This window comes from Barbus barbus (genome assembly GCF_936440315.1).
Source record: "Barbus barbus genome assembly, chromosome: 3".
Taxonomy (NCBI): Eukaryota; Metazoa; Chordata; class Actinopteri; order Cypriniformes; family Cyprinidae; genus Barbus; species Barbus barbus.
This window is the reverse complement of record NC_136731.1, coordinates 22,853,543-22,877,842: the sequence shown is the minus strand read 5'-3', so window position 1 is coordinate 22,877,842 and position 24,300 is coordinate 22,853,543. Positions and strand designations below refer to the sequence as shown.

The following is a 24,300-nucleotide window of genomic DNA, read 5'->3' as shown; positions in this document are numbered from 1 at the left end:
ACCTAAAAAAAGCATTCAATTCATATGTTTCAACAACACAACTTTATTAAAAAAATACCTTGATCGCGCAATAAAAGCATCTTCTATTAAAAAAACATCGTTCAAGTTAATGGACGAATGGCTTGACTTTCTGTTTTGCTCAAACTCCTGATTTGGTCCTCTGAACAACGAATCCTTGTTCGGTCCTTCAAGTCAAATGCACTTGGAGTGTGTCCACCACATCAGTCTTCACCCCAGAAAAGTTGAAATGAAGACGCTGGTGTCCAGATTTAGAGTTGCATGCCACCAACGATCTGGAAAATACAACACCTGCACAAAAAGATGTGGTTTAACCTCTGGAATACTTGATTCTGACTTTACTTTGACAATTTGTGCCTACTGTTTAAGTGTGTAAATGGGTTAAACCTCACCTCTCCGGGTCGTATGGTGCACTCCATGGGCCTCTGGTGGAGCTCCAGGTTTGGGTAGGACAGAGAGACCCAGGAGAGAGTGGTGTGGTTGGGATGGAACTCAGGTGCCTCATCAGGGGGATAAAGAAACCAACGCTGGAGAACACAAGAACACAACATCAGTATATAGACAGGGAAAATTACATCTGCATTGAAGCTGTAAATAATACATTTGTATGAGTTTAGCGTTCCACAGACCTTCCTGCCATAGATGACTTCAGAGTAGCCGGGACCGTGCCAGTGAAACGGGACGCCAGTACCTGGTCCTGCAGGAGAGAGATGTTGTTTTTAAAGGAATAGTTTGCCCAAAGATGACAATTTGCTGATAATGTATTCATCCTCAGGCCATCCAAGATGTAGATGGATTTGTTTCTTCATCAAAACAGATTTGGAGAAATTAAGCATTTCTTCACTTGCTCATCAATGGATCCTTTGCAGTGAATGGGTGCCGTCACAATAAGAGATTATTCTGATAAAAACATCACAATAATCCACACCTCTCCATCAATTAATGTCTTGTAAAATGAAAATCTGCGTGTTTGTAAGAAGCAAATCCATCTTTAAGGTGTTTTAACTTTAAACTATTGCTTCTGGCTTAAATACAAGTCCATAGTCCATAATAATGCTTCCTCCAAGTCCATCCTCTGTTGCCCTTTCATATCAAAATCCACCCATATATTGACAATTAACTAATAATGATAAAGATAATAACTGATATATTTCTTTAGAACTGTTTTTGCTTTAAAATGGTGCTTGATCTTTGCAGATTTCTCTCCTTATTCAGACAAGCTTATTTCTTTTCACTGGAGAAAGCAATATACTGAAATGGTTTAAAGTTAAAACACATTATCGATGCATTTGTTTCTTACAAACACACAGCTTTTCGCTCCTCAAGACATTAATTGATGGACTGGAGTGGTGTGGATTATTGTGATGTTTTTATCAGCTGTTTGGACTCACATTCTCACGGCACCCATTCACTGCAGAGGATCCACTGGTGAGCAAGTGATGTGATGCTAAATTTCTCCAGATCTGTTCTGATGAAGAAACATTACAACTACATCTTAGATGGCCAAACGATGAATACATTTTTAAGTGAACTATTCCTTTAATGAGTGAAAATGAGTCTATGTGCACTCAAAAAAAACTAATTAGCTGGATCAGAGAGTATGTATTTGTACATACCAGCAATCCCAAAGCTATATGCAGGATGCATGAGTGGAAGAGAAAAAGGTGGTGCTTTATACTCCTCAAATAGAGAATGCCACTCTGTGAAGTTATTGTCCCCAAAGAAGTACAGCGTATCTGAAATAAACACACATTATGAAATAATCATCTACAGTGGGGTAAGCTTGTAGAATGAGCAGATTTGGGGGGGGGGGGGGGGTGTAACAGAGAGAGAACAGAGAACTGACCACTGCCCAGTGTGTCTTCAGGCTGAGGAATCAACAGGAACTTTACAAACTCTTCAAACTGCACATCCACTGTTAAAAGACAGAGCAATTGGAAATATAAATACAAAAACATGAACACTTACATTAACGTCGAAAGGTCTGGGGTCAGCATGATTTTATTGACCATGCACATGAAAAGACTGCGCAAATATGTCAAGTGTGCTCATGCTTCTACCTTTCCTGTATGAGTGTGTATTGGCTGTGCTGAGACGGACCGTTTTCTGTCCGTACTCTCTCAACAGACTGGATTTGGAACACAGGAAACGGAACATCTGAAACAACCAATCACAAAACAGCACTGTTAGAAATGGAATCAATAAGAACTTGCAGCAATAAACACCTGATATACAGTATAACCACAACTATTACAGTGTTATCTGCAAGTCCTCGGAGTATAACTGGTTTTGCATAAGCATACCTGTAAAATATAATAAAAAATATATTAGGATTACATAAATATTTATCTATGCGTGTTATAATATTGTCATAATATCAAGTTCAAGTTCAAGTTGAGCTTTATTGTCATTCCGCTACATGTGGGGACATGCAGTGGAACGAAATGTCGTGTCTCGCAGGACCACGGTGCTACATAAATACAGACATTACAACAATGAAGTAAAAAAAACACTATAAACCTATTCACTACTAACAGATTTAACTATAAGTATACTATATATAAGTATTTACCCTATACAAACTAAAAAGGATAAAAAATACAACTATACGAATGCTTCACATAAATATTACCCTATACAAACTAAAAAACAGAAGATAAAAAATACAAACTATACGAATGCTTCACAAATACTGTAATATATAATGCCATTTATATTCTTGCTATTATTAAAAGTAGCACACATGAAAAATACTATAGTAATTTAAAGTAAATAATACTATAGTGTTTTTGAACCATACAATAGTAAAGTACTTGAATTAATTTGTTGTGGTAATTCTATAGTGTCTGTGGTAATAAAACAATTACAGTAATATAAACAAATTACTTTACCCAATACTGTACTACGTTTTCTACAACTATAGGGTCTATTATACTACAATACACTACAGTTTACTGTAGTAAAAACTAAAGTATACTACAGTATTTATTAACCTACAGTTTCAGAGTTCACTATAGTTAATACTACAGTATGCTGTAGCATTCATTAACAAAGTGTTGTAAATACAATAATATAACAGTATAATACACTTTGCTATAGTATGGTTCAAAAGCACTATAGTATTTACTATAAATTACTATAGTATTGATTTTAATGTGGAAGTTTTTAATAAGAGTTGCTTTCAGGATAAAAATAAATAAATGCAATGAAACTCTTGCTTTTACACGACTACTATCAACTAACTCTCCATGTGTATGTCTGTAGTTCTCACTCTTTAATGAACTGTGTGTGTGTTATTGAGTTCACATCTCTGATCTCAATGTTGCACTGGCCTTCATCTTCTATACTGGAACCCAGTCCCCTGAAAGATGAAACATAATTAATCTCACGCACACAGCTTTATTTATTCAATTAGGTGATCAACTGCATGTTGTCAGGATTTGCGATGAATCACAGTGTGTCTGTGTTTCAAAACAAAGTGAGCCGCTTGGTTTTGAGACACGGCCAGTGATCCATATGACATTTATCTCACCATCCTCCATCATCTCCACTGGGCGCATCTCTGCAGTGACATGAAGCCGGTAACTGCACTAAGAGAAGCAGTAACAGAGCCCTGACAGCCTGATCCATGTTTCTTCATCACCTGTCATTAAAAACCACGCACGTGACAGCACCTGAGTCTGACTGTCTCACCGTCAACCGTTCAAAATCCCACGACCCTCAGTTCCTGCTTTCCGCGAGTCACTGACCAATCAGCGGAGGCCACACTAGGATGTGGGCGGGGCCTCACAATCCATACCTCAGGACAGACTCTTTATTTTATTTTATTCAATAATTATTAGCTATTCTAGGTATAAATTTTGTATTATGTTCTCAATAATTACTTTAATAAATAAAAAGACATCTTTGTATTCATCTTGCTATTGTTTCTAATTACTTTCCCTCCCTTATGCATATAGTTGGATATATACACACACATATATATATATATATATATATATATATATATATATATATATATATATATATATATATATATATATGTGTATATATATATGTATGTATATAATGTTTTCTATTATGTATTCAGTAATAGACATAAAAATAAAATTTAATCAGTTTTTGTGTGTGTGCTTTATGAGCATGTGTTTGTTTAATTTTAAGATTAACTGCTTGACATTAATAATAAAAAAACGAACATTTCGACGAATAATTAATGTAATGACTGTAATAATAAGTAAGCTTGTAACTCATTTTTAAATTTGTTACATACACAATTATACAGAGTATAACCAGCAGTGAAATGTGTGCTCTGCATTTAACCCATCCAAGTGTACACTCAGTAGTGAACATACACCCGGAGCAGTGGGCAGCCAACGCTGCGGCGCCCGGGGAGCAGTTGGGGGTTCGGTGCCTTGCTCAAGGGTCTCACCTCAGTATTGAGGGTGGAGAGAGTGTTGGTTATTCACTCCCCCACCTACAATCCCTGCCGGTCCTGAGACTCGAACCCACGACCTTCGGGTTACAAGTCCAACTCTCTATCCATTAGGCCACGACCGCGCTCTTTTTACCTCTGATGTGTATTTAAAAAGTCTTATTATTCGCTTTTATTTGTTTACTTTATTTTATTATTGTGTTAAATCAGTTATTATAAATCGTTTATTAAATTAAATGTCAGTACATTCAAACTGAAATAAAAATGTAAGGTGTTCCGGTAGGAACCATTGTGCTCGGTGTGAAATCAGACACGGTCAGTAAACACAGTCGCGCCGCTCTGTCATTGATCTGTGTCCCGCAGAGGAGCATGAGGAGGTGTCCTCTAATATCACACTGCTGCTGTGCACTCATAAGACAACATCACACACGGCAGATTCTACAGAGGAACCCGGTGCACACCAGAAAGGTATGTTACGGCGGTAAAGTTAGTTTTACGTTTGACATTCATTAGACATTCGGTTTCATTTCAGTTAAACTCTTAACGCCTGTTATGTTTCAAGCCGTAACTAACTCAGATAGACATAAATATTTGTCCTTTACGTTGCACAAGGCTTAATTTTTTGAAAAAAAATTATGAAAAATTAACCATATAAATTAATTAAACAATTTAACTACATTACATTATACCGTAAAACCAATACTAAAATGTTCTGAAAAACATCCCTGTTATTGCACAAGGCTCTGTTTTTGGAATTAGCATGTTATGCATTTTATAATAATTTTACAACTTTTAATGTATGCAATAATACAAATACATTAAACAACAATACCATCTGATTTTAAGGTATCTTACCAACTGTAAAATATTCAGAATATTATTCCCTATAATGCACAAGGCTTGGTTTTTCAGATTATGGATTTATTGTTTTTATATACAGTATAGAATCCATATTTCTCATGTTTTATGTACTGTACCTACTCAAATGAATTAAACTCTGACACCGTTGGAGATAAAGATATCAAACCAACTGTAAAATATTCAGAATATTATTCCCTATAATGCACAAGGCTTGGTTTTTCAGATTAGGGCTTTATTGTTTTTATATACAGTCCACAATCCATATTTTTCATGTTTATGTACTGTACCTAAGCAAATGAATTAAACTCTGACACTGTTGGAGATATAGATATCTAAACTACTGTAAAATATTCAGAATATTATTCCCTATAATGCACAAGGCTTGGTTTTTCAGATTATGTCTTTATTGTTTTTATATACAGTCCACAATCCATATTTTTCATGTTTTATGTACTGTACCTACTCAAATTAATTAAACTCTGACACCGTTGGAGATATAGATATCAAACCAACTGTAAAATATTCAGAATATTATTCCCTATAATGCACAAGGCTTGGTTTTTCATATTATGGATTTATTGTTTTTATATACAGTATAGAATCCATATTTTTCATGTTTTATGTACTGTACGTACTCAAATGAATTAAACTCTGACACCGTTGGAGATATAGATATCAAAACTACTGTAAAATATTCAGAATATTATTCCCTATAATGCACAAGGCTTGGTTTTTCATATTATGGATTTATTGTTTTTATATACAGTATAGAATCCATATTTCTCATGTTTTATGTACTGTACGTACTCAAATGAATTAAACTCTGACACCGTTGGAGATATAGATATCAAAACTACTGTAAAATATTCAGAATATTATTCCCTATAATGCACAAGGCTTGGTTTTTCATATTATGGATTTATTGTTTTTATATACAGTATAGAATCCATATTTCTCATGTTTTATGTACTGTACCTACTCAAATTAATTAAACTCTGACACCGTTGGAGATATAGATATCAAACCAACTGTAAAATATTCAGAATATTATTCCCTATAATGTACAAGGCTTATTTTTTATGATTATGTCTTTATTGTTTTTATATACAGTACAGAATCCATATTTCTCATGTTTTATGTACTGTACCTACTCAAATGAATTAAACTCTGACACCGTTGGAGATATAGATATCAAAACTACTGTAAAATATTCAGAATATTATTCCCTATAATGCACAAGGCTTGGTTTTTCAGATTATGGATTTATTGTTTTTATATATGGTACTGGATCCATATTTATCATGTTTTATGTACTGTACCTAAGCAAATGAATTAAACTCTGACACCGTTGGAGATAAAGATATCAAACCAACTGTAAAATATTCAGAATATTATTCCCTATAATGCACAAGGCTTGGTTTTTCAGATTATGGATTTATTGTTTTTATATACAGTATAGAATCCATATTTTTCATGTTGTATGTACTCTACCTACTCAAATGAATTAAACTCTGACACCGTTGGAGATATAGATATCAAACCAACTGTAAAATATTCAGAATATTATTCCCTATAATGCACAAGGCTTATTTTTTATGATTATGTCTTTATTGTTTTTGTATACAGTATAGAATCCATATTTTTTATGTTTTGTGTACTGTACCTACTCAAATGAATTAAACTTTGATACCGTTGGAGATAAAGATATCAAACCAACTGTAAAATATTCAGAATATTATTCCCTATAATGCACAAGGCTTGGTTTTTCAGATTATGTCTTTATTGTTTTTATATACAGTATAGAATCCATATTTTTCATGTTGTATGTACTCTACCTACTCAAATGAATTAAACTCTGACACCGTTGGAGATATAGATATCAAAACTACTGTAAAATATTCAGAATATTATTCCCTATAATGCACAAGGCTTGGTTTTTCAGATTATGGCTTTATTGTTTTTATATATGGTACTGGATCCATGTTTTTCATGTTTTATACATCTGTACCATCTTAAATTCATTAAACTCTGACACCATTTGACATAAAGATATCAAACCAACTGTAAAAATAATGCACAAGGCTTTTTCTTTTTTCAAAGTAATTATTTATTATTTCTATATACAGTACTGAAATTTTATTTTTCATGTTTTATATTCTGTACCCACTTAATGGAGATAAAGGTATCAGCACATCTGTAAATTATGCTAATTATTATTCCTTATTATACACCAATTTATCAGATTATAAAAAAAGCTTTACAATTTTTGTTTTTATAAGCTTCTTATTTTCTGATTTCATACTAGAAAGAGATTAAAAATATATTTTGAATTCAGTGTTACAAAAGGTAATATATAGTATAATATATATATTTTTTTACTTAACTAACCCTAACGTTTCTAGAAAAAATAACATTACATTAATAAAAAGAAAATCTGAGAAATATGGTTTTGAAAACAAAATAAAATATCATGATGTTCTAAATTAAGGGCTTTCTTTATGTTTAATGTTTATATGTGGCATGTGTATTTTAAAGTAAACACAAAATGAAATAGGAAATGGGCAAAAGAAAAATAAATGTTCAATATCTTCAAGTAATACGTTGCAAAAGGTACTTTTATCACAAACTCTATGAATATAACAGCTGCATTTACTGGATAACATATGTGAATAATTTTATAAAGTACTTATTTGACTTTATTAGCAAAACATATTTATAAGGTAATATCCAAATGCTATGCCAAAGCATGAAATGAGAACGAGTAATGTTGACGTACATGGAGGATTGGATTGAATGTTTGAGAGACCATTTACAAAAGGTTCAAGATTTTGTTGGGTTGTATTAGTAATATTTACATTTGAGAATTTAGTGGTTTACATTCAAATGTCCGTCCCTGTTTGTAAATTACACTTTAATACTGTAAATTTTACAGTTTTGTTCTGTAAATGTGTTTACAGTTTTTCTGTATTTTTTACAAAATAATTCTGACAACCACAGTTGTCAGAATTATTTTGTAAAAACTACGGAATTTTGCAAAATCCATATTATTGTAATTATGCCCATTGTCTACTTTAAATAACTTCCATACTTTGGTTTTATTGTTTTATTTAATTTCATTTACAATGTGTTGGTACCTATTTAGTTTTCCTGCACTATAACACCTTGTCAGCAAAATCTTTTTCCTATCTTTGTAAACACAGCAGACTATAAAGTTCACTGGATTTTTCATTCTCTAAATAATATTACTTACAATACCTATTCATATTATATGTATATGTGTGTGTTTGTGTGTGTGTGTGTGTGTATTACAGTGCTTTTTTGTTTTTACTGTTGATTTACATTGCATTTTATTGCCTTTACAATATTTAAAAATAAAGCTAATTTTGAATATTATGCAATTGCCCTGAATATTTAACTCTATATTGCACTATGCTTGTTTTGGAAATGATGCGTTTGGAACTCTTCATGTACATTTTTCAAACCCTGTAGCCTAAACCATTCAACACAAATATTTTTAACTCTAGCAAAATTGCAGAATGAGACTTGTGTGGTTTTAAAATGGTTTCGGAAGTGTTTTTTTTTTTTTTTTGGACCTTTTAAATACTGTTCCTATAGTAAATTATTATTTAAAAAAGTTGTATTCCCAGAAATATACAGTTGTCTTAATTTCTTCAGCTCAAACAGTGTATAAGTGTAATGGATTTATAGCAGTTCTGTACATAAAATAAATCAAGGGTCAGGACGTATGAGATTAATAATCAAGAAAAAAGCCTTCTGCATCAGCCAGAATAATATTCTGAATATTTTACAGTTGTTTTGATGGCTTTATCTCCAACGGTGTCAGAGTTTAATTCATTTAAGTAGGTACAGTATCTAAAACATTAAAAATACAGTTTCAGTACCATATATAACAACAATAAAGCCATAATCTGAAAAACCAAGACTTGTGCATTATAGGGAATAATATTCTGAATATTTTACAGTAGTTTTGATATCTATATCTCCAGCGGTGTCAGAGTTTAATTCATTTGCTTAGGTACAGTACATAAAACATGAAAAATATGGATTCTATACTGTATATAAAAACAATAAAGCCATAATCTGAAAAACCAAGCCTTGTGCATTATAGGGAATAATATTCTGAATATTGTACAGTTGGTTTGATATCTATATCTCCAACGGTGTCAGAGTTTAATTAATTTGAGTAGGTACAGTACATAAAACATGAAAAATATGGATTCTGTACTGTATATAAAAACAATAAAGACAATCATAAAAAATAAGCCTTGTGCATTATAGGGAATAATATTCTGAATATTTTACAGTTGGTTTGATATCTATATCTCAAACGGTGTCAGAGTTTAATTCATTTGAGTAGGTAGAGTACATAAAACATGAAAAATATGGATTCTATACTGTATATAAAAACAATAAAGCCATAATCTGAAAAACCAAGCCTTGTGCATTATAGGGAATAATATTCTGAATATTTTACAGTAGTTTAGATATCTATATCTCCAACAGTGTCAGAGTTTAATTCATTTGAGTAGGTAGAGTACATAAAACATGAAAAATATGGATTGTGGACTGTATATAAAAACAATAAAGCCCTAATCTGAAAAACCAAGCCTTGTGCATTATAGGGAATAATATTCTGAATATTTTACAGTTGGTTTGATATCTTTATCTCCAACGGTGTCAGAGTTTAATTAATTTGAGTAGGTACAGTACATAAAACATGAAAAATATGGATTCTATACTGTATATAAAAACAATAAAGACATAATTATAAAAAATAAGCCTTGTGCATTATAGGGAATAATATTCTGAATATTTTACAGTAGTTTTGATATCTATATCTCCAACGGTGTCAGAGTTTAATTCATTTGAGTAGGTAGAGTACATAAACATGAGAAATATGGATTCTATACTGTATATAAAAACAATAAATCCATAATCTGAAAAACCAAGCCTTGTGCATTATAGGGAATAATATTCTGAATATTTTACAGTAGTTTAGATATCTATATCTCCAACGGTGTCAGAGTTTAATTCATTTGAGTAGGTAGAGTACATAAAACATGAAAAATATGGATTGTGGACTGTATATAAAAACAATAAAGCCCTAATCTGAAAAACCAAGCCTTGTGCATTATAGGGAATAATATTCTGAATATTTTACAGTTGGTTTGATATCTTTATCTCCAACGGTGTCAGAGTTTAATTCATTTGAGTAGGTAGAGTACATAAAACATGAAAAATATGGATTCTATACTGTATATAAAAACAATAAAGACATAATTATAAAAAATAAGCCTTGTGCATTATAGGGAATAATATTCTGAATATTTTACAGTAGTTTTGATATCTATATCTCCAACGGTGTCAGAGTTTAATTCATTTGAGTAGGTACAGTACATAAAACATGACAAATATGGATTCTATACTGTATATAAAAACAATAAAGACATAATTATAAAAAATAAGCCTTGTGCATTATAGGGAATAATATTCGGAATATTTTACAGTAGTTTTGATATCTTTATCTCCAACGGTATCAGAGTTCAATTCATTTGCTTAGGTACAGTACATAAAACATGATAAATATGGATTCTATACTGTATATAAAAACAATAAATCCATAATCTGAAAAACCAAGCCTTGTGCATTATAGGGAATAATATTCTGAATATTTTACAGTAGTTTAGATATCTATATCTCCAACGGTGTCAGAGTTCAATTCATTTGAGTAGGTACAGTACATAAAACATGAGAAATATGGATTCTATACTGTGTATAAAAACAATAAATCCATAATATGAAAAACCAAGCCTTGTGCATTATAGGGAATAATATTCTGAATATTTTACAGTTGGTTTGATATCTATATCTCCAACGGTGTCAGAGTTTAATTAATTTGAGTAGGTACAGTACATACAACATGACAAATATGGATTCTATACTGTATATAAAAACAATAAAGACATAATCATAAAAAATAAGCCTTGTGCATTATAGGGAATAATATTCTGAATATTTTACAGTTGGTTTGATATCTATATCTCAAACGGTGTCAGAGTTTAATTAATTTGAGTAGGTACAGTACATAAAACATGACAAATATGGATTCTATACTGTATATAAAAACAATAAAGACATAATCATAAAAAATAAGCCTTGTGCATTATAGGGAATAATATTCTGAATACTTTACAGTAGTTTTGATATCTTTATCTCCAACGGTGTCAGAGTTTAATTCATTTGAGTAGGTAGAGTACATAAAACATGACAAATATGGATTGTGGACTGTATATAAAAACAATAAAGCCATAATCTGAAAAACCAAGCCTTGTGCATTATAGGGAATAATATTCTGAATATTTTACAGTTGGTTTGATATCTATATCTCCAACGGTGTCAGAGTTTAATTCATTTGAGTAGGTACAGTACATAAAACATGAAAAATATGGATTCTATACTGTATATAAAAACAATAAAGACATAATCATAAAAAATAAGCCTTGTGCATTATAGGGAATAATATTCTGAATACTTTACAGTAGTTTTGATATCTTTATCTCCAACGGTGTCAGAGTTTAATTCATTTGAGTAGGTAGAGTACATAAAACATGACAAATATGGATTGTGGACTGTATATAAAAACAATAAAGCCATAATCTGAAAAACCAAGCCTTGTGCATTATAGGGAATAATATTCTGAATATTTTACAGTTGGTTTGATATCTATATCTCCAACGGTGTCAGAGTTTAATTCATTTGAGTAGGTACAGTACATAAAACATGACAAATATGGATTCTATACTGTATATAAAAACAATAAAGACATAATCATAAAAAATAAGCCTTGTGCATTATAGGGAATAATATTCGGAATACTTTACAGTAGTTTTGATATCTTTATCTCCAACGGTGTCAGAGTTTAATTCATTTGAGTAGGTACAGTACATAAAACATGACAAATATGGATTCTATACTGTATATAAAAACAATAAAGACATAATCATAAAAAATAAGCCTTGTGCATTATAGGGAATAATATTCTGAATACTTTACAGTAGTTTTGATATCTATATCTCCAACGGTGTCAGAGTTTAATTCATTTGAGTAGGTACAGTACATAAAACATGACAAATATGGATTCTATACTGTATATAAAAACAATAAATCCATAATCTGAAAAACCAAGCCTTGTGCATTATAGGGAATAATATTCTGAATATTTTACAGTTGGTAAGATACCTTAAAATCAGATGGTATTGTTGTTTAATGTATTTGTATTATTGCATACATTAAAAGTTGTAAAATTATTATAAAATGCATAACATGCTAATTCCAAAAACAGAGCCTTGTGCAATAACAGGGATGTTTTTCAGAACATTTTAGTATTGGTTTTACGGTATAATATAATGTAGTTAAATTGTTTAATTAATTTATATGGTTAATTTTTCATAATTTTTTTTTCAAAAAATTAAGCCTTGTGCAACGTAAAGGACAAATATTTATGTCAATCTGAGTTAGTTACGGCTTGAAACATAACAGGCGTTAAGAGTTTAACTGAAATGAAACCGAATGTCTAATGAATGTCAAACGTAAAACTAACTTTACCGCCGTAGGTATGTTTACGTTTTCGCGAGTCTGTATTTGTAAGCGTCTGCTTAGTGTGTGTAGTAGCAGCGAAACACTGGCTGTGTGTCAAACCATAAAGAGCTGCTACCATGACAACATTTTTGGGCATCATAGGCACTTCCCAGACGAAAGCATCTAAAGCTGCCCATCTACAATCGGCAGGGATTGTAGGTGGGGGGAGTGAATGTCCAGCGCTCTCTCCACCCTCAATACCACGACTGAGGTGCCCTTGAGCAAGGCACCGAACCCCCAACTGCTCCCCGGGCGCCGCAGCATAAATGGCTGCCCACTGCTCCGGGTGTGTGTTCACGGTGTGTGTGTGTTCACTGCTGTGTGTGTCCACTTGGATGGGTTAAATGCAGAGCACGAATTCTGAGTATGGGTCACCATACTTGGCAGTATGTCATTTCACTTCTTCACTTCTTTTAAACACGGTCTAGATAAGCAGCCCAGTAAGTTTTGTAACGCAGCCATTGTGTTTATGTCAACTGCTCTCGTACATGTTTCTTATGAAAATTATCAATATAAAATAACGGTAACACTTTATTTTAAGGTGTCCTTGTTGCACGTTACACATACTTACTATTAAAATAACAAAAAAATATGCATAATTACATGCAAGTAACCCTAATCCTAACCATATAGTAAGTGTATGTATATAATTAATATTACTCAGTACTTAACAAGGACACCTTAAAATAAAGTGTAACAAAAATAACTCAAATATCTTATATTTTATTTTGATATTATTTTTAATATTTGGTTTACTTATCTGTAGTTTACATCCTTTCATCATTTCACACCAGTCATATTGATTTTTTTCATATTATAATTTGTCATATATTTTTATTTTATTACTTTCATTATTTAAATTTATTACACTCAAATTATTATCCAACCACATCGGCCAACTTGATTATATATATATATATATATATATATAATTATTTTCTTTTTATAATTTTTTATTTGATTTAATTCCACTCAATTGTTTTGAATTGAATTTGCATTGAATTGTGTGTCTGTGTTTCTGTCGTCTGATCCGAGTAGGAATGGTGGGCTATGATCCAGACTCCCCCGGCGTGGCTCTCTCCCCAGAGCAAGCTGCTCTGGCCGGGTCAGCGGCAGGTATGGTCACCCGTGTCCTCATCAGCCCTCTGGATGTCATCAAAATCAGATTTCAGGTAACAACTTTCTTTTCACGGAGCCAAAGGGCTCTGGACTTTCCGAACTGTTTTTCTGTACAAAATAATGAAATGAAAACATAAATATTACAGTTTTTCTCGACTGCTAAAACACTATAACCAGGCTTTTGAGCTAAAATTTCGAAGCACACCCATTTTGCTGAACTATAAACACTATTCCCTGCTTTAACACATGAGTCAGATTTGGTGAACTGTTACTGCAAAACTCTTCACACAAATCCCTACATTTCTCAGTGCATTCCTCTCGGTCAACAGCCGAGATGAATGCATGGTGGAAGGCAAAACAGAGGAAGAGGCCAAGGACAGAGGTGCATATCAGATGAAATTAGGGCCACTATTGTGGACCATGTTGTCAATCATGGCCTTACAATAGCTGAAGTGTGCAGCTAAATATTGGGAGATCAACCATATCCTCAATAATTCAAACATTTCGAAACAGTCTCTTTCAATCAATATCCCACATACAGTAATGTGTAAATTGGTACTTTTGAAATGGATATATGTGCAGCCTTCTGCGTTTCAGTAGGCCTACAGTAACTATCATCTAAACTATTGCCATAGTGTGCCTCAGGTAATACTACACACAGTTTTCTACAGTCATGGTGAAAAAACAACTAAACATTTTGACCAGTGTGGCTCACACGATGACAAAAATACTTTATATTTTGGTGGCCTTGGCCAAATTACCGACATGATAAGTAGGTTTTGAAGCATGAATTAAATGTTTTGGGTGAGTAACTACATTTTGCAGACATGCAATAAAGTTCTGAAGTTCCAGCAAACAGTTGTGACATTTGCACTCACAGTTTAGAGAATGTTAAGACTGTTTCGGAAAATGTGCCAAAGCACTTGAGGAAAACTGTAAACTGAGAAATAAAACATTTGGAAAGTATGAAACCACACTTATAACCGGTTTTTGTAGTATTGTTTTGAATTGATCTCATCAGTGTGTAAAACTGTTCTGTAGCGTGTGTGTTTTTGACTGTTTGTGTGTCATGTCTGAGAGCAAAGTTTGGCTTTTCAGCAAGATAGAGTTGTTTTGAGTGGAGAGCTTCATTTTGACTTGGATATAGGAAGTTTGGGGAATTGAGTTAGAAGTTATGGATTCGTGTTTACTGTTTTGAGAATACGAGGCATAGTTTCAAGAAATGTGTTTAAGCAATCGAGAAAAACTGTAACACATTCAACTAAAGCTGTATTCATCCACAGCTAACACAGCAGTCTCTGTTCTAGTACATCTGATTCATTTGAGCATCATCGTGCCTAAAACATGAGTCACGTTTTCCTGTGGAATTTTAGCACCACTCCCAAATCCACGGCTGCACTGAGCATGCTCCGTTCAAAGAGGCCTGTTCATCTGCTTTAGACTGGTTATAAATGCACACAGAAGATGCAGTCTAATCTGCTGTTTTGTGCTTGAATTCGTTTGTTTTGTAGTTTCTCTGCCATAGCAACTGTGGGACAGGCCTCCAGGTGGCAGTGTTACACTTTTAGACTTTCTCAAATCTTCACATTCAAACTGGTTTTATTGTGGCACAGCAGGATCGTTTTGACTGTTTTGTGCATGCTGCAGTTGCAGATCGAGCAGGTGTCCTGGAGGAGACGTCAGGGGAAGTACTGGGGTTTATGGCAGGCCACACGCTGTATTATGACTGAAGAAGGACTTCCTGCTTTCTGGAAAGGTCACATTCCTGCCCAGCTGCTCTCTGTGTGTTATGGGGCAGTTCAGGTATTTGGAGATAAATAATATGTATTCATAATATATATCAAATTTTCATGAGGCCAGAATCATCTTCCTGTTTAATTATTAAGCCACGTAAAAAATGTTTTTGCCCTTAAATTGAACTTGAAGTTGTAAACTGACCCTATTGTAAGGGTAGAAAAAGTTTCTCTTCTACTACGATTTTGTTTCAAAAATATTCTATTCTATTCTATTTTGTTGACATAAATAAATATACATTGTCCTGATCAGTGTTTAGTATTTATTCATATTTTGATTTAGCGTTTTTATTTTTATATTTTCAGTTTTAATTTTTTGTCATTTTAATTAAAATGTTTTAATAATTTTATCTACTTCTGTTATTTTTTATTTGTTTATATTTTAATTGAGCTTTAAATTTTGTTTTTGAGCTTTAAAATTTGTTAATATTTCCAATTGCTTATGTGTGTGTGCTTGTCATTTCTTTTTTCTTTGTTCTATTCAATTTCTAATTCATTTTTATTTCAGATTTTGCTTTAGTCAATTTTATAAACATAAATATATTTATTTCAATTATCAACATTTCAAATTTTTGCTTACTTGAAGTTAAAGTTTTTTATTTGATGTGTAATGTTTTATTCAGTTACTGGAAATGTTTTATTTGTTTTATTGTTTTAGTTTATATTAGTAATGCTGGCCTGTTGATGTAGCAATAAACCAATATAAATCTTATATTCTATTATATTCTGCTTTAATCTTGTAGCAATAAATGAATTAATATTTCATTTTTGTTCTATTATATTGTAGACATGTAGCTGATTTAGTAATTTAGAAAGATAGATCAAACATTTGTGGTCCTTCACACAATTGTAGACATTTTACAAATACCCTTAAACCTCTCTTTGTCGTTTTGCCCTAGTTTGCGAGTTTTGAAGCCTTGACAGAGCTGGTCCATAAGAAGACGAGCTATAACAGCCAGATACCAGGAGTGCATTTCATCTGCGGCGGTTTGGCCGCCTGCTCCGCCACCGTCGCCTGCCAGCCGCTGGATACCCTCCGCACACGCTTCGCTGCTCAGGGCGAACCCAAGGTCAGGGGTCAAAGCTCAGGAGTGTGATATTACCTGTCACTAAGTCATTTTAATTTGCTTTGTCTGAATGCATTTGAAAGTGTGGGCAAGTAAAAGAAACGCGTAAAAAATGACAGAATAAATTGCAAGTCAAGTATCAGTGCAAAATCCCTGCATTTCTCTTTTTGGTGAGCTCTAATGAAACCACGACTCAAAGGTTTTCTCATATGTACAGATCTATCGTAACCTCAGACATGCTGTGGCCACAATGTTCCGCACAGAGGGGCCCTTCACCTTCTACAGGGGCCTCACACCCACCCTTGTGGCCGTGTTTCCATACGCAGGCATGCAGTTTTTCTTTTATAATATCCTGAAGAAACTTCTGGAGCGACAAGACACCAAATCTAAAGGTCAGAGCATGTGGTGTTATTTCAGTTTTTTTATGTACTAGTATGATATTTATTCATATTTTGAATTAGCTTTTATTTATTTGTTTGTTTGTTTAAACAAAATTCTTTATTTTCTTATTCAGTCAGTTAGCTTTTATTTTTATATTTTCAGTTTTTACTTTTATTTTCGTTAAAAAGTTTTAGTGATTTCATTGTGCTTTTTTTACATTTTAATTTGTTTTTAGTTAGCTTTAATTTTAATTTTATTTTTAGTTTTAGTAATTTTAGCACTTCAACATAAACATTTTCCCCTGGTTTCACAGACAAGGTTTAAACCTAGATTCAGATTAAAATGTGAATCTGAGCTGTTTCAACTGAAAAAAGCTGGCACTGACTGATCTTAAACTGTATCAATGCCTTTGCTTTGCCTCAGGATGGACACCAGTAATGTTTTTTTTCTGAGGCAAATTCATAAAAATCATTTAAATGTCCTAATTAAACTATGGCCTAATCCTTGGTTAGTCTAAGCCCAGTCTGTGAAACCAGGCCTTTATTTCATTTCATAAGGCAACATTTTTAATTTTCAATTAAGATTTTTAAGTATTAGTTTTTCATCTAATATTTATATTTTATTATTTATTTCAGCTGTATTTCAAGAACCGGAAACAATTTCTGATAGTTTTAGTTTACATTATCAACACTGTTCTTAAAGCACATATCTATGAGTCAACATTGAATTTAATCCTTGTATAAGATGCTTTCTGTCCCGGTGCTGATGTTGCTGTGGTGTCCTGTCTGTTTTCAGGAGGTTTACACAGTCTGATCAGCGGTAGTTGTGCTGGAGTCATCAGTAAAACAATTACGTATCCCTTTGATCTGATTAAAAAGAGACTTCAAGTGGGTGGGTTTGAAGAGGCCAGGATGAAGTTTGGACAGGTGGGTGAAGCGCTGTAGTGGTTAAAAATCTGAGCTGGTAACCAAAAGACTGTAGATGCAATGTCCCTATAATAACTATTTCTGCTTGCTAGACTAACTTCACTATTACTGTTGTTAATGTCTAAACCCTAAGGCATTCCACTTCTGCTGATTCATACCTGTATTGTAGGCATTTCTGAGCTGAATACACTTTTGCTCAAAATTTGGAGGTCTTTAAGACTTTTTTTTTTTTAAATTAATGCTTTTATTAAGCAAATTGATCAAAAGTGACAGGAAAGACATTTTATAATGTTACAAAATATTAACATTGCTAATAATAATAAATGTTTTTTGAGCAACAAATCAGCATATTAGAATGATTTCTGAAGGATCATGTGACGCTGAAAATCCAGCTTTGCATCACAGGAATAAATTATATATTCAAATAGAAAACAGTTATTTTATATTGTAATAATATTTTGCAATATTGCAGTTTTTACTGCGTTTTTGATCAGACAAATGCAGCCTTGGTGAACATAATAAGAGACTTCTTTCAAGAACACTTTTGAATGGTAGCTCATGTTTATCTGTTATACAAATTAATACTCATTTCCTGTATTTTCTGTGCAGGTGCGGACATATCATGGATTTGCAGACTGTGTGTTGAGGATTGGCAGAGAGGAAGGCCTCCGGGGTTTCTTTAAGGGTCTCTCTCCCAGTCTATTGAAGGCCGCTCTGTCCACGGGCTTCACCTTCTTCTGGTACGAGTTCTTCATCAATGCCATTGTCAGCCTCAAGAGCAGCTAGTGAGCAATGAGAGAAACCTTACATAGGTCCTTGAGAGACATTTTAGATCATCAGATGGAACTCAGTGTGTGTTTTATGGTGTGTAGATGTATTAGGACGTAAAGTAAAGAGGGACCAGTAGCTGCTCTCAAAACACAGGCCCTGAATCAGGAGCTGTTTTACCACACCAGAAAGACACCTCTAGCTCGCTCTACTAAAGCCTTGAACTGAACAATCAGCTGAAATGTACCTGTTTACGTGAAACAGTGAACTCTACCTCTTGTCTCGCTCAACTGGAGACTGGAAAACCATTGTTACACATATTAAGACTTTAAATTTAACTTTTGTCATAATGTCTGAATGTTTTGGTATGCACTCTGCTTTAGGATCTATTTTGATGTTAACACTTGAAATCAGAATGTTTTAACTTACTAGCTTTAGCAGTTTTGCATTCCAAAAACATTTAAAATACATACTCAATACAATGCATGAAATATTCAGTCATCTGTTTTCCACAGTTTCATTTCATGTTTTTTGTTTGTGTGTGTGCTTTGTCATTGTTAAGGTTTTTAAACGGTGAATGGTCAAAAATTTTATGGATGAAGAAATTTATGTCCCATATTAACAGATGGATGAAGATTGTTTGGAACAGTTTGAACCTGTATGTTTCCTGTTACTCTGACTTTATTTGTGCCCATATTCATGCCTTTTTTATTGTACTTTCTCACTGACATTAGTAAAAACAAACTCTCTTCCGAGGATCATAGTGGTTTTACTTTTACACCTGGGTACACTCGTACAAAAACACACAGCTTTCATATTACAAAGATGTATGGCATACAAATGGGTGAGCTGTAAGATAAAAAACAACTATTTTTCTAATAAAATTATTTAATTTTAATTTTCTTTGTTGTCCTGTTCTGCTTTAATGTTTGGAGAATGAATTATTTAAAAAAATGTTTCCTAATTATTAGATTATCTTTATTCTTCAATAACGTTAAAAAGGCCAAAAAATGACAATGTTAATGGACAAGGTTAATGTTAATATAAATGTAAATGTTTTTTTTTTGTTTTTTTTAATGTTAACATAAAAATGTCATTAATTTTATAAACAAAACGGACACAAGGTAAAAAAAAAAAAAATTTTTATTAGATTTTTTTTTATTATTATTATTTTAATCTTTTCAGATTAAAATCAACTGGATAAACTTCAACCATGTCTTTGTTTTTTGGATCCTGTTTATGCTGGCTTTAGATTAAAAACAGCTACGAAATCTCATAAACTTGCCTGAATATTTCTCACATCATACAACCTTTCGGCTTTCTGCGAGAATGTACAACAACAGACAAAAATAAGATTTGTAACATATTGGTAACAAAAATAAGAATCACTGTACACAGTTACAGTCAAGTATATTGTGGAGTGACATATCGATACCTATACCTTCCACTACCTACTGTAGTACCGGTAGTAGGCTATATAGGGTTTCAAAATGAACCCACGATACATGATAAACATTAACCATGTGCGACTTCCTGGGAATGAATAACTCATCTGTACTCAACCCTATGTAGGCCTAATGTGACTGAATGATTAGGGTATGGCCACATTACCTTTGTATTGCGAAATTCCGTGGGCGAAATCCGTTAATATCAATCCGAGCAATCCACAAGTTTTCTGCATCAAATTAAATTTTCTTTCAACATTAAACACTCATTTTTGCTTTGTTGAAACAGCTTAGTTTGGAAGTAAGCGATTCTTGCATAGACCTATTGACAAACAATGGCCATTTTTTGCCTGCGAAAGTTTGCGAATTTCGCTAATGTGTCCACTCCATATACAATAACATCCTTACTCATGTTACATACATTATTTTTTCATGATAAACCAAAGATATGGCATGGGTTACTCCTGCCCGTGTTGGCTAAAGAACACTATTTTAACAGAGTAGGCCATATCTCCAGTGTATACCAAGAAGTTAATGACAGTCTTGGGGGAAGTCGTGGCCTAATGGTTAGAGAGTCGGACTAGTAATCGAAAGGTTGCGAGTTCGAGCCCCCGGCCGGCAGGAATTGTAGGTGGGGGGAGTGAGTGTCCAGCGCTCTCTCCACCCTCAATACCACGACTGAGGTGCCCTTGAGCAAGGCACCGAACCCCCAATTGCTCCCCGGGCGCTGCAGCATGGCTGCCCACTGCTCCGGGTGTGTGTTCACGGTGTGTGTGTGTGTGTGTGTGTGGATTTGTTCACTACTCACTGCTGTGTGTGTGCACTTGGATGGGTTAAACGCAGAGCACCAATTTCGAGTATGGGTCAGCATACTTGACAATACGTCACGACGACGACAGTCATGAAGGTCACCACGACCAGATCATCCCACGGACAGCGTTTACAATCTGTTGGACGTGAGTTTTTGTCAAATGCATACAGTGGCCAGATAACAACAGCGGTTGCGTACATAGCCACGGCCAGGATGTTGAAGCTAATGACCACTTTGTCAAAAGAAACTGGAAAGATGGAAGACAGCTTGGCGATGGTGAGGAAAATAATCAGCAATGAAAAAATGAAGCATAAGGAGTAGACGCCCACGCACCACTCTGTTCCGGGAAAATTCCTATATTCAGTGGGACTCAAAGACATAAATATGATGCAGGCGACGAATGTCTCCAGGATCTTGAGGAGACCAGGAACGGTGGTGAGAAAGCCGCTGGTTTCACCAGGTCTTTTGTGGACCAACCAGACCTCGGTGGCGTACAGCCCAAAACACAACCAGGACACTGCAGACGCCCCGATCTGCCGGGAGCAGGATGAGCAAGCGAAGAACGTGGGGTAGATTATTGCAATGGTGACCATCATAAGTGTGGCCAACATAGCAAAAGCCATGGTGAAGTCTTCCCATGAAATAGGCACTTTGGTGTTCAGGTTGGTAAACTCCAAAATGATGATCAGGAGGGTTGTGAAACAGCAGAAGCACCAGCAGAACATGCACCAAGCCCAATGGGACTTGGCTTCATTCGGGATTCCCGCTGATGCCGCCAATGCAAAGCAGATGCAAGTTAGAAGTACCTCCACCATCCGAACAATGCCAACAGGCTGAATCAGTGATCTGAAATCCACGTGCAACATGACAAAACTGTTTCAGGAATCCCAAAGCCTTTGTTTTTCCAGATTTACAATGCTTCTGATTTCTCAAAACCGTGTTACATTCTTCTGAGCTTCTTTGTGCAGTTTCACTGTGCCATAAATATCAACAAATCCAGTTTCTCCTCACGTCGTCCTGTGAAATTTGTATTGCACAGGGAACCTTGAAAAATCAATAGCCAGAAGTTCCTCTTTGTGGTAAAATTTCAGTTCTTTCTCAGGTGGCAGCAAACATGTTTGATCATGTTGACACTAAACCATCAGTCGAGCCGTTTCGAGCTTATCACATTTATGACCCTTCTCCAGGTTCTCATTGGTTGCTGGTCTGCTGTTGTCGTATGAGCTGATTCCAAACCCTGAACTCTGGAGCCAGGCTCCTTCTAATCACCTTCACCTATGGGCTTCAGTCCCACATCAAGATACCTTCTGGTTTAATCACAGGAAAGTTTAATTAGCATTATTCTTTTACTTGTCCTGATAACAGCATATAGGTAAAGAATGTTTTACAGTTAAAGCAAATAATGTTGCCGAACGCCGCCTTTGTCTATGGCTTGTAAAGTAATTTAGAACTTTTCTCTTTATTTCATCTTCAGTTTCATTTGCTACCGAAGTCCATTTCTACCACATAATAATAATTAACCATGCTTTGGTAAAAAACTCAAAATTGTGACATAAAAAGTTCAAATGATGAAATATAAAGTCATAGTTATGACATAAAAGTCGAAATGTTGATGATATATTTATTATATAAAAAAACTGGAATTATGACAAAAAGTCCAAATTAAATGATAATCTCAAAGTTGACACAAGTCAAATTTATAAAGCACAAACCAATGAAATGAAAAGTTGAATTATGACATGAAAAGTCAAAATTATGAGATAAAAAGTCATTAAATAATAACTTACATATGTTGATTTGGTCAATTTTGACCTCTTTATGTCATAATTATAGAGCCACATATTTCAGATACTCAGAAGTCTTATCAAAAGCCATCAAATTAACATTTTTCACTAGCATCTGACACATAACTGACAAAAGTACAGTTATGATCATAATGATGGAGGTGAATTGATGTCTTTTCTCTCACTTTCTGCAGTTTTACTGGTTAGTCTGTTTGCAAACACCAGCAGAAGCGACAGAGAACAACAAAAGTCTGTGAAACATAATTCACACACACACATACAATTCATGTTTAAAAGATTATTATATGTTTGTCATACAAAAATGTTTATTTGTAATAATTCTCAAAAAGCCAACATTTCTCAGGATGATTTTTTCATTAATATCAATAAACTGCCGGTCAGTTTGCCAGTCAACAAAATCAGTTTGTGCATATTTAAAACTGCCTATATAACCACTGTACTTCTCATCCAAGCTGATGCCTGGTTACATTTGTAAGGATTACAGAAACTCAGACACTTTGAACTCCTGAAATGGACAACACACACACACAGTGCATTAACATACAGACATCTGTCTCCACATCCCACTGAGAGAGAATACAAGAAAATGCCTCTCTCACATATGCATCAGTTCCTTTTCATCCCTTCCTTCCCATCACCCATCTCTCCCTTCACTCAACTCACTCAGAATGGTCAATAGCAGAAATGCAATTTTCTGTATTAATGCAAGTGTTATTTACAGTCATGTTTGGTATCATTTGAATTGTCTCAGAGCGACTGGTACAATGGTCTCATTCTTATAAGAAGTAAACTAAAAGGTAATACAAATCCTAAGAGTTCAGAGATATTTTGCACACTGTAGAGGGTGGGTCAGTTCCCAGTGGTTTTCATGCAAATTACCTTCTGTCCCAAAAGGTGCCAACTTGACTTGATCAAAGCAAATTCAAATTGTTAGTTCCTGTCTCGAGTTTGGGGGATGTTTATTCTGGTCTGAGGTACTTAAAGAGAATGTGGCAAAAGGATCAGGGCGATTCTGTAGTCAGAAGCCCGTAGTGTAATACCTTACACTATGTATTTCTATAAAGTCAGGTATGCATTCTTTACTCATAGATTTATCTTTGAGAATTCGATGTTTTGTATTGATATGATTTGATCTCTTTGAATTGCTGTGGAATTGAAATAATACATACAGTATTTACCTGACTGATAATAAATTGTTCCATTTGACCTTAT

At 33.9% G+C, this 24,300-nt stretch overlaps 3 protein-coding genes across 3 annotated transcripts; 1 reads left to right on the top strand and 2 right to left on the bottom strand.

Annotated features, from left to right (window-relative positions):
* Positions 1–23: 23 nt before the first annotated feature.
* jmjd8 (jumonji domain containing 8) lies at positions 24–3,764 on the bottom strand. Its single transcript, XM_079387192.1, has 9 exons — positions 3,551–3,764; positions 3,290–3,379; positions 2,273–2,321; positions 2,079–2,175; positions 1,865–1,933; positions 1,635–1,754; positions 648–715; positions 411–545; positions 24–309 (listed from the first exon to the last, which is right to left on the bottom strand). Exons 1-9 carry the CDS (start codon positions 3,646–3,648, stop codon positions 229–231), a joined length of 807 nt encoding a protein of 268 aa, XP_079243318.1. The 5' UTR covers positions 3,649–3,764; the 3' UTR covers positions 24–228.
* Positions 3,765–4,800: 1,036 nt separating this feature from the next.
* Positions 4,801–19,928, top strand: slc25a19 (solute carrier family 25 member 19). Its single transcript, XM_079387142.1, has 7 exons — positions 4,801–4,921; positions 14,012–14,145; positions 15,740–15,895; positions 16,785–16,955; positions 17,170–17,344; positions 18,129–18,259; positions 18,869–19,928. The coding sequence occupies exons 2-7, from the start codon at positions 14,014–14,016 to the stop codon at positions 19,043–19,045; spliced, it is 942 nt and encodes a 313-aa protein (XP_079243268.1). The 5' UTR covers positions 4,801–4,921; positions 14,012–14,013; the 3' UTR covers positions 19,046–19,928.
* Positions 19,929–20,930: 1,002 nt separating this feature from the next.
* On the bottom strand, positions 20,931–22,149 carry LOC306858505 (myeloid-associated differentiation marker-like; the record flags this gene model as incomplete). Its single annotated transcript, XM_079399071.1, has 2 exons — positions 20,931–21,014; positions 21,373–22,149. 2 exons carry the CDS (start codon positions 22,147–22,149, stop codon positions 20,931–20,933), a joined length of 861 nt encoding a protein of 286 aa, XP_079255197.1.
* Positions 22,150–24,300: the final 2,151 nt, after the last annotated feature.

Excerpts from the sequence above, each read along its gene's own strand:
- jmjd8 (XM_079387192.1), bottom strand. The coding sequence starts at position 3,648 with ATGGATCAGGCTGTCAGGGCTCTGTTACTGCTTCTCTTAGTGCAGTTA. Across the intron at positions 2,176-2,272 it reads GAGGACTTGCAGATAACACT|ATGTTCCGTTTCCTGTGTTC; the intron begins GTAATAGTTGTG and ends TGGTTGTTTCAG. Across the intron at positions 1,934-2,078 it reads TACACACTCATACAGGAAAG|TGGATGTGCAGTTTGAAGAG; the intron begins GTAGAAGCATGA and ends GTCTTTTAACAG.
- slc25a19 (XM_079387142.1), top strand. The coding sequence starts at position 14,014 with ATGGTGGGCTATGATCCAGACTCCCCCGGCGTGGCTCTCTCCCCAGAG. Across the intron at positions 17,345-18,128 it reads ACAAGACACCAAATCTAAAG|GAGGTTTACACAGTCTGATC; the intron begins GTCAGAGCATGT and ends GTCTGTTTTCAG. Across the intron at positions 18,260-18,868 it reads CCAGGATGAAGTTTGGACAG|GTGCGGACATATCATGGATT; the intron begins GTGGGTGAAGCG and ends TTTTCTGTGCAG.